The sequence below is a fragment of the Heterodontus francisci genome, chromosome 28 (genome assembly GCF_036365525.1).
Source record: "Heterodontus francisci isolate sHetFra1 chromosome 28, sHetFra1.hap1, whole genome shotgun sequence".
Classification (NCBI taxonomy): domain Eukaryota; kingdom Metazoa; phylum Chordata; class Chondrichthyes; order Heterodontiformes; family Heterodontidae; genus Heterodontus; species Heterodontus francisci.
In genome coordinates, this window is record NC_090398.1 from 5,044,303 (window position 1) to 5,059,947 (window position 15,645).

The window sequence follows — 15,645 nt, forward strand, 5'->3', positions numbered from 1 at the left end:
CACAGAGACCGTACAGGAGCTGACACTGAGACACACACACACGGACCGTACAGGAGCTGACACTGAGACACACACACAGGGACCGTACAGGAGCTGACACTGAGATGGACAATTTCAATAATAGATTTCTGAAGTTACTTTAATAAATAGTTGTTTGGGAAATGTTTCTGTGATGTTGAGGGAGGAACACTGGGAGTGAGATTAACTGTGAAAGAGCTAGCATTTATTAAATGGGCTGAACGGCCTTGTGTACTTTCCTGGATTCTTGTTAGACAAGGGAATCAATGATTTTCGGGGTAGATGGGAGTGTGGAATTTGTTGTACAAGCACATCAGCTATGATATTATTAAATGGTGGAACAGTCTCGACGGGCTGAATGGCCACTGCTGCTGCTGCTAACTGGTACATTCCTGTGGTACTGGTCTTTGATTGATTGTGGAAAATTATTCTCTTATGGGTGAGATTTTTATCATTTCAGCTTTCTGCTGAATTCTTCTCGAGACTCTCAACAATGACAACCTTCGCTGATTCTCTGCTAAGATTACGGAATACCTTCACGTCTGGGAAGACTCGTCCTCTGGAGTTTCGAATCAGTCAGTTAAATGCTTTGATCAGATTACTGCAGGAGAATGAAACCTCTCTTCTTAATGTCCTTTACAATGATCTGCACAAGGTCAGGGTCAATGATTGCTGTGTTCCAACCCCAGACACTGTCACCCTGTGGGAGAGCCTGTCACCCCGTGGGAGAGACTGTCCCGCCGCGGGAGAGCCTGTCACCCCGCGGGAGAGCCCGTCCCCCCGCGGGAGAGTCCGTACCCCCGCGGGAGAACCTGTCACCCTGCGGGAGAGCCCGTCACCCTGTGAGAGAACCTGTCCCCCCGCGGGAGAGTCCGTACCCCCGCGGGAGAACCTGTCACCCTGCGGGAGAGCCCGTCACCCCGTGGGAGAGCCCGTCACCCTGTGAGAGAACCTGTCCCCCCGCGGGAGAGCCCGTCACCCTGTGGGAGAGCCTGTCCCCCCACGGAGAACCTGTCACCTCGCGGGAGAACCCGCCACCCTGTGAGAGAGCCTGTCCCCACACGGGAGAACCTGTCACCCTGTGGGAGAGCCTGTCACCCCGCGGGAGAGCCTGTCACCCCGCGGGAGAGCCTGTCACCCTGCGGGAGAACCCGTCACCCCGCGGGAGAGCCTGTCCCCCCGCGGGAGAACCCGTCACCCTGTGGGAGAGCCTGTCACCCCGCGGGAGAGCCTGTCACCCTGTGAGAGAACCTGTCCCCCCGCGGGAGAGCCCGTCACCCTGTGGGAGAGCCTGTCCCCCCACGGGAGAACCTGTCACCCCGCGGGAGAACCCGTCACCCTGTGAGAGAGCCTGTCCCCCCACGGGAGAACCTGTCACCCCGTGGGAGAGCCCGTCACCCTGTGGGAGAGCCTGTCACCCTGCGGGAGAACCTGTCTGACATTGACCCTTGCTGTGATATTTTACAGTGTAAGTTTGAGGCGATGATTTCTGAGATTGGATTCGTCAAAAATGAGGCAATTTACACTCAGAATAACATCAGGAACTGGGCTGAGGCCGAGATGGTGGAGAAAACCTTTGTAAGTATCGAGAGCGACTCCATCTCTCTCTCTCTCACTTCGTCCGTCACACTCTCTCTCTCTTTCTCTACGTCCGTCACTCTCTCTCTCTCTCTCTCTCTCTTTCTCTACGTCCGTCACTCTCTCTCTCTCTCCCCCCTCTCCCTCTCCTTCTCCCTATCTCTCTCTCTTCCATCTCTCTCTCTTCCATCTCTCTCCCTTCCATCTCTCTCCCTTCCATCTCTCTCCCTCCCCCTCCCCTCCATCTCTCTCTCCCCCTCCCCTCCATCTCTCTCTCTCCCCCTCCCCTCCATCTCTCTCTCTCCTCCTCCCCTCCATCTCTCTCTCTCCCCCTCCCCTCCATCTCTCTCTCTCCCCCTCCCCTCCATCTCTCTCTCTCCCCCTCCCCTCCATCTCTCTCTCTCCCCCTCCCCTCCATCTCTCTCTCTCCCCCTCCCCTCCATCTCTCTCTCTCCCCCTCCCCTCCATCTCTCTCTCTCCCCCTCCCCTCCATCTCTCTCTCTCTCTCTCCCCCTCCCCTCCATCTCTCTCTCTCTCTCTCCCCCTCCCCTCCATCTCTCTCTCTCTCTCTCTCCCCCTCCCCCTCCATCTCTCTCTCTCTCTCTCCCCCTCCCCCTCCATCTCTCTCTCTCTCTCTCCCCCTCCCCCTCCATCTCTCTCTCTCTCTCTCCCCCTCCCCCTCCATCTCTCTCTCTCTCTCTCCCCCTCCCCCTCCATCTCTCTCTCTCTCTCTCCCCCTCCCCCTCCATCTCTCTCTCTCTCTCTCCCCCTCCCCCTCCATCTCTCTCTCTCTCTCCCCCTCCCCCTCCATCTCTCTCTCTCTCTCCCCCTCCCCCTCCATCTCTCTCTCTCTCTCTCCCCCTCCCCCTCCATCTCTCTCTCTCTCTCTCCCCCTCCCCCTCCATCTCTCTCTCTCTCTCTCCCCCTCCCCCTCCATCTCTCTCTCTCTCTCTCCCCCTCCCCCTCCATCTCTCTCTCTCTCTCTCCCCCTCCCCCTCCATCTCTCTCTCTCTCTCTCCCCCTCCCCCTCCATCTCTCTCTCTCTCTCTCCCCCTCCCCCTCCATCTCTCTCTCTCTCTCTCCCCCTCCCCCTCCATCTCTCTCTCTCTCTCTCCCCCTCCCCCTCCATCTCTCTCTCTCTCTCTCCCCCTCCCCCTCCATCTCTCTCTCTCTCTCTCCCCCTCCCCCTCCATCTCTCTCTCTCTCTCTCCCCCTCCCCCTCCATCTCTCTCTCTCTCTCTCCCCCTCCCCCTCCATCTCTCTCTCTCTCTCTCCCCCTCCCCCTCCATCTCTCTCTCTCTCTCTCCCCCTCCCCCTCCATCTCTCTCTCTCTCTCTCCCCCTCCCCCTCCATCTCTCTCTCTCTCTCTCCCCCTCCCCCTCCATCTCTCTCTCTCTCTCTCCCCCTCCCCCTCCATCTCTCTCTCTCTCTCTCCCCCTCCCCCTCCATCTCTCTCTCTCTCTCTCCCCCTCCCCCTCCATCTCTCTCTCTCTCTCTCCCCCTCCCCCTCCATCTCTCTCTCTCTCTCTCCCCCTCCCCCTCCATCTCTCTCTCTCTCTCTCCCCCTCCCCCTCCATCTCTCTCTCTCTCTCTCCCCCTCCCCCTCCATCTCTCTCTCTCTCTCTCCCCCTCCCCCTCCATCTCTCTCTCCCCCTCCCCCTCCATCTCTCTCTCCCCCTCCCCCTCCATCTCTCTCTCCCCCTCCCCCTCCATCTCTCTCTCCCCCTCCCCCTCCATCTCTCTCTCCCCCTCCCCCTCCATCTCTCTCTCCCCCTCCCCCTCCATCTCTCTCTCCCCCTCCCCCTCCATCTCTCTCTCCCCCTCCCCCTCCATCTCTCTCTCCCCCTCCCCCTCCATCTCTCTCTCCCCCTCCCCCTCCATCTCTCTTCAGTTGTGACTCCGTTGACTGATCCCCCACCTCTCACCTCTGGGCTCTATTATGATCCCCGTGGAGACCACCCACAAACGACAAGAATCGAATCCACCAACTGACCCTAAATTTCGGTAACAAAACCAAATGAGCAATATTTCAGTTTATAAATGTTAACACTCAAACCAAAACCTACATCAACTAAATCTGAACTAATGGTTAAAGCACAGTTGATTTATATCTGAAAAGATTAAATTAACTTCCAGATACAAGATATTCCTCCCAGCATTTTAGAACCTGTCTCTGGTTTAACACTCGAGAGTTTTCCTGGAGCTGAAAGTAAAAACTTCCAGCCGACATGCTTTAACAGGTTTTATAAAAAACAAACTATTGATTGTTTAACCTGCGTTTAACTTGGAATCAGAGACCATGTCAAAAACTACAAATATAAACTGTACAGAACTCAATTCCTCACAGTTCACATCCCACTCCAAGGTCTGAATACCACAAAAAACCCCTCAAGGCTGACACTCCAGTGCAGTACTGAGGGAATGCTGCAATTCCAGAGGTGTGGTCTTTCCGATAAAGATATGAAATGCAGATCCCAGCCTCCTGTTTGGCTGGATGTGGAAGATCCCAGCCTCCTGTTTGGAAGTTAGGACAGGGAGAGTTTATCCTGGGGCCAGTGTTTGTCCCTTAACTGACCTTGCAAAAAAACAGATTATCCTGGTCGTTCTCATTTTGCTGTTTCTGGGATCTTGCTGTGCGGAAATTAGCGGCTGTGTCCTACATTACAGTAGTGAGTAAACCTCACAAAACCCCAGTGCTGGCGAAAAGTAATATTTCGATAGAAGACTTTCATTCACCCTCCCTCTCCCCTCACTGGGCAGGTCATTTAACTACTCGGGTTTCAATATACAGTTTAAATAGGAAACTGAGGCAACAGGGAGATAAATTCATCAGGAATGAATGTTCCCTGCTCCTGTGTCCAGGGAGGCTTGAAGGACATCTTTGTAATGTTTCCACTCTCGGCCTGATAACTTCTTGCCATGATGGATCTCGGAGTGTGGAGCTTGTTTTGAGACCCTTGTGGACGATGTGCCTCACACAATGTATCTGACCAGCGGTGGCCAGTGTCTCGATACTGGGGATATCGGCCTGAGAGAGGACACTGATACTGGAAGGCCTGCCACTGAATTTGAATGATCTTGCAGAGGCACCACTGCTGATATCTCTACAGGGCTTTGAGATGTCTGCTGCAGTGTCCATGTTTCCAACACATACAGGAGGGCAGGTTAGACTGCAGCCCTGTACACCATGAGTCTGGTCACTGTACACCACGAGCCTGGTCACTGCACACCATGAGTCTGGTCACTGTACACCACGAGCCTGGTCACTGCACACCACGAGTCTGGTCACTGCACACCACGAGTCTGGTCACTGCACACCACGAGTCTGGTCACTGTACACCACGAGTCTGGTCACTGTACACCACGAGCCTGGTCACTGCAGCCCTGTACACCATGAGTCTGGTCGCTGCACACCATGAGTCTGGTCACTGTACACCACGAGCCTGGTCACTGCACACCACGAGTCTGGTCACTGCAGCCCTGTACACCATGAGTCTGGTCGCTTCACACCATGAGTCTGGTCACTGCAGCCCTGTACACCATGCGTCTGGTCGCTGCACACCATGAGTCTGGTCACTGCAGCCCTGTACACCATGCGTCTGGTCACTGCACACCACGAGCCTGGTCACTGCACACCACGAGTCTGGTCACTGCACACCACGAGCCTGGTCACTGCACACCACGAGCCTGGTCACTGCACACCACGAGCCTGGTCACTGCACACCACGAGCCTGGTCACTGCACACCACGTGTCTGGTCACTGCACACCACGAGCCTGGTCACTGTACACCACGAGCCTGGTCACTGTACACCACGAGCCTGGTCACTGCACACCACGAGTCTGGTCACTGTACACCACGAGCCTGGTCACTGCACACCACGAGTCTGGTCACTGCAGCCCTGTACACCATGAGTCTGGTCGCTGCACACCATGAGTCTGGTCACTGCAGCCCTGTACACCATGCGTCTGGTCGCTGCACACCATGAGTCTGGTCACTGCAGCCCTGTACACCATGCGTCTGGTCGCTGCACACCACGAGTCTGGTCACTGTACACCATGCGTCTGGTCACTGTACACCACGAGCCTGGTCACTGTACACCACGAGCCTGGTCACTGCACACCACGGGTCTGGTCACTGTACACCACGAGCCTGGTCACTGCACACCATGAGTCTGGTCACTGCAGCCCTGTACACCATGAGTCTGGTCACTGTACACCACGAGTCTGGTCACTGCACACCATGAGTCTGGTCACTGCAGCCTTGTACACCATGAGTCTGGTCACTGTACACCACGAGTCTGGTCACTGCAGCCTTGTACACCATGAGTCTGGTCACTGTACACCACGAGCCTGGTCACTGTACACCACGAGTCTGGTCACTGCACACCATGAGTCTGGTCACTGCAGCCCTGTACACCATGAGTCTGGTCATGTTAAAAGAACCCGAGCACAGGCAACTTCCACCCCCTCTAAATGAACTTGGGGAGCTGGAATACCAGGACAATCGCAGCAGGGACAGACCTGAACGTCAGAACGCTATCATAGCCCGAGAACTCTGCTGTTACAACATTGATCTCGCTGCCCTGAGTGAGATACAGTGGGCGGAAGATGGTCAGCTTCGAGGAACAATGTGGTGGATACACCTCCTTCTGGGAAGGTAAAGTCGATGAAGAGAACCAACTCCACGGGCTCGACTTCACCAGAAATAATCACCGAGCTGACTGCCTCAGCGAGCCCCCTTGTTGGGGTCTCAGGATCCTCCAGCTCACCCTAACCCAGAAACAGCACGCCACAGTCATCCGCAGTCACGCCCCGAACCGACAAGCAACAGATGAGGTCCGAGAGGAATTGGACTCCAGTCTTGATCACTTGCTGTCCCGTGTTCCCAAGGAAGACAAGCTGATGCTCCTCGGAGACCTCAGTGCCAGAGTTGGGAGGGAGACAAAAACCTTTGGAAAGGTGTGACTGACAAGGATGGTGTTGGCAGAGCCAATTCCAGCAGAGTCTTTCTGAGGAAATGCCTTGAACCTGGCCTGATCATAACAAACATCCTGTTTCGTCAGAGAGACAAATACAAGAGCTCCTGGACGTACCCTCGCTCCAGACATTACCTGATGGTATCATTGTCTGAGTGAAGGACCTCGAGGAAGTTCACATCACCTGTGCCATGAGAGCCGCTGATGAATGCTGGTACAAACTGCACCTCCTGAGCTCCGAAATCTGGCTTCAAATTCCTGACTTCACTGGCTATCCAGATCCTGCTTCTGTGCTGCACTGCACTGGGAAGATGGAAGATTCTGTATCCGTCTGGAATCTGCTGCCTTTTCCTCTTTTTATTTATTTATTTAGAGATACAGCACTGAAACAGGCCCTTCGGCCCACCGAGTCTGTGCTGACCAACAACCACCCATTTATACTTATCCTACACTAATCCCATATTCCTACCACATCCTCACCTGTCCCTATATGTCCCTAACACTTACCTACACTAGGGGCAATTTCTAACGGCTGGGACAAGGGAGCAGTACCACAGGACATGCGCGATGCCAATATCATCACCCTCTATAAAAACAAAAGGTGACCGCGGTGACTGCAACAAATACCGTGGAATCTCCCTGCTCAGCATAGTGGGGAAAGTCTTTGCTCGAGTCGCTTTAAACAGGCTCCAGAATTAGAATTAGAATTAGAATTAGAATATTACAGCGCAGTACAGGCCCTTCGGCCCTCGATGTTGCGCCAATCATCTGACCTACACTATTTCATTTACATCCATATGTCTATCCAATGACCACTTAAATGCCCTTAAAGTTGGCTCAAGGGCAAGAAGCTGGCTGAGCACGTCTACCCTGAGGCACAGTGTGGCTTTCGAGCAGAGAGATCGACCATTGACATGCTGTTCTCCCTTCGCCAGATACAGGAGAAATGCCGCGAACAACAGATGCCCCTCTACATTGCTTTCATAGATCTCACCAAAGCCTTTGACCTCGTCAGCAGACGTGGTCTCTTCAGACTACTAGAAAAGATCGGATGTCCACCAAAGCTACTAAGTATCATCACCTCATTCCATGACAATATGAAAGGCACAATTCAGCATAGCGGTGCCTCATCAGAGCCCTTTCCTATCCTGAGTGGCGTGAAACAGGTCTGTATTCTCGCACCTACACTGTTTGGGATCTTCCTCTCCCTGCTGCTCTCACATGCGTTCAAGTCTTCCGAAGAAGGAATTTTCCTCCACACAAGATCAGGGGGCATGTTGTTCAACCTTGCCCGTCTAAGAGCGAAGTCTAAAGTACGGAAAGTCCTCATCAGGGAACTCCTCTTTGCTGACGATGCTGCTTTAACATCTCACACTGAAGAGTGCCTGCAGAGTCTCATCGACAGGTTTGCGGCTGCCTGCAATGAATTTGGCCTAACCATCAGCCTCAAGAAAACGAACATCATGGGGCAGGATGTCAGAAATGCTCCATCCATCAATATTGGCGACCACGCTCTGGAAGTGGTTCAAGAGTTCACCTACCTAGGCTCAACTATCACCAGTAACCTGTCTCTAGATGCAGAAATCAACAAGCGCATGGGAAAGGCTTCCACTGCTATGTACAGACTGGCCAAGAGAGTGTGGGAAAATGGCGCACTGACACGGAACTCAAAAGTCCGAGTGTATCAAGCCTGTGTCCTCAGTACCTTGCTCTATGGCAGCGAGGCCTGGACAACGTATGTCAGCCAAGACCGACGTCTCAATTCATTCCATCTTCGCTGCCTCCGGAGAATACTTGGCATCAGGTGGCAGGACCGTATCTCCAACACAGAAGTCCTCGAGGCGGCCAACATCCCCAGCTTATACACACTACTGAGTCAGCGGCGCTCGAGATGGCTTGGCCATGTGAGCCACATGGAAGATGGCAGGATCCCCAAAGACACATTGTACAGCGAGCTCGCCACTGGTATCAGACACACCCCCCGGCCCTTCCGAACCATATCCCCAGCACCTTCAGGTAGTCTGACCTGACGGTGAAGGGGACAAAGGATCGGTCAGCCCAGTTCCCAAAGAACATGGCCTCACTCTTGCCATGGTTAACTTTGGCTCCCGAGGCCAGTTCAAACTGGTCGCAGATGCTCATCAGTCTGCGCACGGACAGCGGATCCGAGCAGAAGACTGCGACGTCATCCATGTACAGGGAGGTTTTCACCTGAGTGCCTCCACTACCTGGGATTGTCACCCCTCTTATACTCGCATCCTTCCTAATAGACTCAGCAAAGGGTTCAATACAGCAAACAAACAAGACCAGGGAGAGAGGACAGCCCTGTCTGACTCCAGACTGGATCGGGAAACTTTCCGATTCCCACACATTCATTGACACTGCGCGACTGGTATGTCAACTTCAGCCTGTTCCTGTCAGGAACATGAGGGGTCCCGAGGAAACATTCCCACAGGAGTCTTGGAGCAGGATTTCAGCACCCACTTCAGGGAAAGGGAGCACAGATTCACACGGACAGCATCCGGGTTCACCAGTGGAAATGCCGGTCATCTATATGTATTAACCCAGTGTCTGTGGTAACCAGGGAATGATATTTGCCTCTTGCTGTGCCCTCAGTGACCCGGGAATTCTATTTGCCTCTTGCTGTGCACTAGGTCACCAGGCTGGATCAGTGTTTTATCCAGAAGGAGCCATTCGGAGTGACTCTCATTATCGCTGCCTGGAATTATCCCATACAGCTGCTGCTCATGCCTCTCATTGGTGCCATTGCTGCAGGTCAGTAATAGGCCACAGACCCATCCTGAGCACAACACATGCACAACAAGATCCCAGCCTTCATCCCCATCCTGAGCCCAACACAGACACAGCAAGTTCCCAGACTTCATCCCCATCATGAACACAAAAAAGACACAGCAAGATCCCAGGCTCCATCCCCATCCTGAGTCCAACACACACACAGCAAGATCACAGTCTCCATCCCCACCATATCGATATTGAGCCTAACATTGAGTAGCATGATCCAGGCTCCATCCCCATCCTGAGCCCCCCATAAACACAGCAAGATCCCAGACTCCATCCCCATCCTGAGGCCCACACACAGGATTGGATTGGAGGCTGGGATCTTGCTGTGTGTGTGTTAGTCTCAGGAAGGGGTTTGAGCCTGGGATCTTGCTGTGTGTGTGTAAGTCTCAGGAAGGGGTTTGAGCCTGGGATCTTGCTGTGTGTGTGTTAGTCTCAGGATGGGGATTGAGCCTGGGATCTTGCTGTGTGTGTGTTAGTCTCAGCATGGGGTTTGAGCCTGGGATCTTGCTGTGTGTTTGTTGGTCTCAGGATGGGGTTTGAGCCTGGGATCTTGCTGTGTGTGTGTTAGTCTCAGGATGGGGTTTGAGCCTGGGATCTTGCTGTGTGTGTGTTAATCTCAGGAAGGGGTTTGAGCCTGGGATCTTGCTGTGTGTTTGTTAGTCTCAGGATGGGGTTTGAGCCTGGTATCTTGCTGTGTGTGTGTGTGTGTTAGTCTCAGGAAGGGGTTTGAGCCTGGGATCTTGCTGTGTGTGTGTGTCAGTCTCAGGAAGGGGTTTGAGCCTGGGATCTTGCTGCCTGTTTGTTAGTCTCAGGAAGGGGTTTGAGCCTGGGATCTTGCTGTGTGTGTGTTCATCTCCGGAAGAGGTTTGAGCCTGGGATCTTGCTGTGTGTGTGTAAGTCTCAGGAAGGGGTTTGAGCCTGGGATCTTGCTGTGTGTGTGTTAGTCTCAGGATGGGGATTGAGCCTGGGATCTTGCTGTGTGTGTGTTAGTCTCAGCATGGGGTTTGAGCCTGGGATCTTGCTGTGTGTTTGTTGGTCTCAGGATGGGGTTTGAGCCTGGGATCTTGCTGTGTGTGTGTTAGTCTCAGGATGGGGTTTGAGCCTGGGATCTTGCTGTGTGTGTTAATCTCAGGAAGGGGTTTGAGCCTGGGATCTTGCTGTGTGTTTGTTAGTCTCAGGATGGGGTTTGAGCCTGGTATCTTGCTGTGTGTGTGTGTGTGTTAGTCTCAGGAAGGGGTTTGAGCCTGGGATCTTGCTGTGTGTGTGTGTCAGTCTCAGGAAGGGGTTTGAGCCTGGGATCTTGCTGCCTGTTTGTTAGTCTCAGGAAGGGGTTTGAGCCTGGGATCTTGCTGTGTGTGTGTTCATCTCCGGAAGAGGTTTGAGCCTGGGATCTTGCTGTGTGTTTGTTAGTCTCAGGATGGGGTTTGAGCCTGGGATCTTGCTGTGTGTGTGTTAGTCTCAGCATGGGGTTTGAGCCATGGATCTTGCTGTGTGTGTCTGTTAGTCTCAGGAAGGGGATTGAGCCTGGGATCTTGCTGTGTGTGTGTTAGTCTCAGCATGGGGTTTGAGCCTGGGATCTTGCTGTGTGTGTGTGTTAGTCTCAGGAAGGGGTTTGAGCCTGGGATCTTGCTGTGAGTGTGTGTCAGTCTCAGGAAGGGGTTTGAGCCTGGGATCTTACTTTGTGTGTGTTAGTCTCAGGATGGGGATTGAGCCTGGGATCTTGCTGTGTGTTTGTCTGTCTCAGGAAGGGGAATGAGCCTGGGATCTTGCTATGTGTGTGTTAGTCTCAGCATGGGGTTTGAGCCATGGATCTTGCTGTGTGTTTGTTGATCTCAGGATGGGGTTTGAGCCTGGGATCTTGCTGTGTATGTGTTAGTCTCAGGATGGGGTTTGAGCCTGGGATCTTGCTGTGTGTGTGTTAGTCTCAGGATGGGGTTTGAGCCTGGGATCTTGCTGCCTGTTTGTTAGTCTCAGGAAGGGGTTTGAGCCTGGGATCTTGCTGTGTGTGTGTTAGTCTCAGGATGGGGTTTGAGCCTGGGATCTTGCTACGTGTTTTTTTCTCTCAGGAAGGGGATTGAGCCTGGGATCTTGCTGCGTGTGTTTGTTATTCTCAGGAAGGGGTTTGAGCCTGGGATCTTGCTGTGTGTGTGTTAGTCTCAGGAAGGGGTTTGAGCCTGGGTTCTTGCTGTATGTGTGTTAGTCTCAGCATGGGGTTTGAGCCTGGGATCTTGCTGTGTGTGTGTTAGTCTCAGCATGGGGTTTGAGCCTGGGATCTTGCTGTGTGTGTGTGTTAGTCTCAGGATGGGGTTTGAGCCTGGGATCTTGCTGCGTGTGTGTTAATCTCAGGAAGGGGATTGGGCCTGGGATCTTGCTGTGTGTGTGTTGGTCTCAGGATGGGGTTTGAGCCTGGGATCTTGCTGTGTGTGTGTTAGTCTCAGGATGGGGTTTGAGCCTAGGATCTTGCTGTGTGTGTGTTAATCTCAGGAAGGGGATTGAGCCTGTGATCTTGCTGTGTGTGTTAGTCTGAGGAAGGGGATTGAGCCTGGGATCTTGCTGTGTGTGTGTTAGTCTCAGGATGGGGTTTGAGCCTGGGATCTTGCTGTGTGTGTGTTAGTCTCAGGAAGGTGATTGAGCCTGGGATCTTGCTATTTGTGTGTTAGTCTCAGCATGGGGTTTGAGCCATGGATCTTGCTGTGTGTTTGTTGATCTCAGGATGGGGTTTGAGCCTGGGATCTTGCTGTGTGTGTGTTAGTCTCAGGAAGGGGTTTGAGCCTGGGATCTTGCTGTGTGTGTGTGTTAGTCTCAGGATGGTGTTTGAGCCTGGGATCTTGCTGTGTGTGTGTGTTAGTCTCAGGATGGGGTTTGAGCCTGGGATCTTGCTGTGTGTTTGTTGGTCTCAGGATGGGGTTTGAGCCTGGGATCTTGCTGTGAGTGTTAGTCTCAGGATGGGGTTTGAGCCTGGGATCTTGCTGTGTGTGTGTTAGTCTCAGGAAGGGGTTTGAGCCTGGGATCTTGCTGTGTGTGTGTTAGTCTCAGGATGGGGATTGAGCCTGGGATCTTGCTGTGTGTGTGTTAGTGTGAGGATGGGGGTTTGAGCCTGGGATCTTGCTGTGTGTGTGTTAGTCTCAGGAAGGTGATTGAGCCTGGGATCTTGCTGTGTGTGTGTTCATCTCCGGAAGAGGTTTGAGCCTGGGATCTTGCTGTGTGTTTGTTAGTCTCAGGATGGGGTTTGAGCCTGGGATCTTGCTGTGTGTGTGTTAGTCTCAGCATGGGGTTTGAGCCATGGATCTTGCTGTGTGTGTCTGTTAGTCTCAGGAAGGGGATTGAGCCTGGGATCTTGCTGTGTGTGTGTTAGTCTCAGCATGGGGTTTGAGCCTGGGATCTTGCTGTGTGTGTGTGTTAGTCTCAGGAAGGGGTTTGAGCCTGGGATCTTGCTGTGAGTGTGTGTCAGTCTCAGGAAGGGGTTTGAGCCTGGGATCTTACTTTGTGTGTGTTAGTCTCAGGATGGGGATTGAGCCTGGGATCTTGCTGTGTGTTTGTCTGTCTCAGGAAGGGGAATGAGCCTGGGATCTTGCTATGTGTGTGTTAGTCTCAGCATGGGGTTTGAGCCATGGATCTTGCTGTGTGTTTGTTGATCTCAGGATGGGGTTTGAGCCTGGGATCTTGCTGTGTATGTGTTAGTCTCAGGATGGGGTTTGAGCCTGGGATCTTGCTGTGTGTGTGTTAGTCTCAGGATGGGGTTTGAGCCTGGGATCTTGCTGCCTGTTTGTTAGTCTCAGGAAGGGGTTTGAGCCTGGGATCTTGCTGTGTGTGTGTTAGTCTCAGGATGGGGTTTGAGCCTGGGATCTTGCTACGTGTTTTTTTCTCTCAGGAAGGGGATTGAGCCTGGGATCTTGCTGCGTGTGTTTGTTATTCTCAGGAAGGGGTTTGAGCCTGGGATCTTGCTGTGTGTGTGTTAGTCTCAGGAAGGGGTTTGAGCCTGGGTTCTTGCTGTATGTGTGTTAGTCTCAGCATGGGGTTTGAGCCTGGGATCTTGCTGTGTGTGTGTTAGTCTCAGCATGGGGTTTGAGCCTGGGATCTTGCTGTGTGTGTGTGTTAGTCTCAGGATGGGGTTTGAGCCTGGGATCTTGCTGCGTGTGTGTTAATCTCAGGAAGGGGATTGGGCCTGGGATCTTGCTGTGTGTGTGTTGGTCTCAGGATGGGGTTTGAGCCTGGGATCTTGCTGTGTGTGTGTTAGTCTCAGGATGGGGTTTGAGCCTAGGATCTTGCTGTGTGTGTGTTAATCTCAGGAAGGGGATTGAGCCTGTGATCTTGCTGTGTGTGTTAGTCTGAGGAAGGGGATTGAGCCTGGGATCTTGCTGTGTGTGTGTTAGTCTCAGGATGGGGTTTGAGCCTGGGATCTTGCTGTGTGTGTGTTAGTCTCAGGAAGGTGATTGAGCCTGGGATCTTGCTATTTGTGTGTTAGTCTCAGCATGGGGTTTGAGCCATGGATCTTGCTGTGTGTTTGTTGATCTCAGGATGGGGTTTGAGCCTGGGATCTTGCTGTGTGTGTGTTAGTCTCAGGAAGGGGTTTGAGCCTGGGATCTTGCTGTGTGTGTGTGTTAGTCTCAGGATGGTGTTTGAGCCTGGGATCTTGCTGTGTGTGTGTGTTAGTCTCAGGATGGGGTTTGAGCCTGGGATCTTGCTGTGTGTTTGTTGGTCTCAGGATGGGGTTTGAGCCTGGGATCTTGCTGTGAGTGTTAGTCTCAGGATGGGGTTTGAGCCTGGGATCTTGCTGTGTGTGTGTTAGTCTCAGGAAGGGGTTTGAGCCTGGGATCTTGCTGTGTGTGTGTTAGTCTCAGGATGGGGATTGAGCCTGGGATCTTGCTGTGTGTGTGTTAGTGTGAGGATGGGGGTTTGAGCCTGGGATCTTGCTGTGTGTGTGTTAGTCTCAGGAAGGTGATTGAGCCTGGGATCTTGCTGTGTGTGTGTTCGTCTCAGGATGGGGATTGAGCCTGGGATCTTGCTGTGCGTGTGTTAGTCTCAGGAAGGTGATTGAGCCTGGGATCTTGCTGTGTGTTTGTTTGTCTCAGGAAGGGGAATGAGCCTGGGATCTTGCTGTGTGTGTGTTCATCTCCGGAAGAGGTTTGAGCCTGGGATCTTGCTGTGTGTTTGTTAGTCTCAGGATGGGGTTTGACCCTGGGATCTTGCTGTGTGTGTGTTCGTCTCAGGAAGAGGTTTGAGCCTGGGATCTTGCTGTGTGTGTGTTCGTCTCAGGAAGGGGTTTGAGCCTGGGATCTTGCTATGTGTGTGTTAGTCTCAGGATGGGGTTTGAGCCTGGGATCTTGCTGCCTGTTAGTTAGTCTCAGGAAGGGGTTTGAGCCTGGGATCTTGCTGTGTGTGTGTTAGTCTCAGGAAGGGGTTTGAGCCTGGGATCTTGCTGTGTCTGTGTTCGTCTCAGGATGGGGTTTGAGCCTGGGATCTTGCTGTGTGTGTGTTAGTCTCAGGCTGGGGTTTGAGCCTGGGATCTTGCTGTGTGTGTGTTAGTCTCAGGATGAGGTTTGAGCCTGGGATCTTGCTGTGTGTGTGTGTTAGTCTCAGGAAGGGGTTTGAGCCTGGGATCTTGCTGTGTCTGTGTTAGTCTCAGGAAGGGGTTTGAGCCTGGGATCTTGCTGTGTGTGTGTGTTAGTCTCAGGAAGGGGATTGAGCCTGGGATCTTGCTGTGTGTGTGTTCGTCTGAGGATGGGGTTTGAGCCTGGGATCTTGCTGTGTGTGTGTTAGTCTCAGGATGGGGTTTGAGCCTGGGATCTCGCTGTGTGTGTGTTAGTCTGAGGAAGGGGATTGAGCCTGGGATCTTGCTGTGTGTGTTTTAGTCTCAGGATGGGGTTTGAGCCTGGGATCTTGCTGTGTGTGTGTTAGTCTCAGGAAGGGGTTTGAGCCTGGGATCTTGCTGTGTGTGTGTTAGTCTCTGCAAGGGGTTTGAGCCTGGGATCTTGCCGTGTGTGTGTTCGTCTCAGGAAGGGGTTTGAGCCTGGGATCTTGACGTGTGTGTGTTAGTCTCAGGAAGGGGTTTGAGCCTGGGATCTTGCTGTGTCTGTGTTCGTCTCAGGATGGGGTTTGAGCCTGGGATCTTGCTGTTTGTGTGTTAGTCTCAGGAAGGGGTTTGAGCCTGGGATCTTGCTCTGTGTGTGTGTGTTAGTCTCAGGATGGGGTTTGAGCCTGGGATCTTGCTGTGTGTGTTAGTCTCAGGATGGGGTTTGAGCCTGGGATCTTGCTGTGTGTGTGTGTTAG

At 53.0% G+C, this 15,645-nt stretch overlaps 1 protein-coding gene across 1 annotated transcript in view; it reads left to right on the forward strand.

Annotated features, from left to right (window-relative positions):
- Window positions 1-511: 511 nt before the first annotated feature.
- LOC137385197 (aldehyde dehydrogenase family 3 member B1-like) overlaps window positions 512-15,645 on the forward strand; it is a 195,388-nt gene continuing 180,254 nt past the window's right edge. Inside the window, exons 1-3 of the mRNA XM_068060185.1 lie at window positions 512-673; window positions 1,486-1,596; window positions 9,228-9,348. Coding sequence (XP_067916286.1) covers window positions 512-673; window positions 1,486-1,596; window positions 9,228-9,348 — 394 coding nt within the window. The remainder of the gene's footprint in view (window positions 674-1,485; window positions 1,597-9,227; window positions 9,349-15,645) is intronic.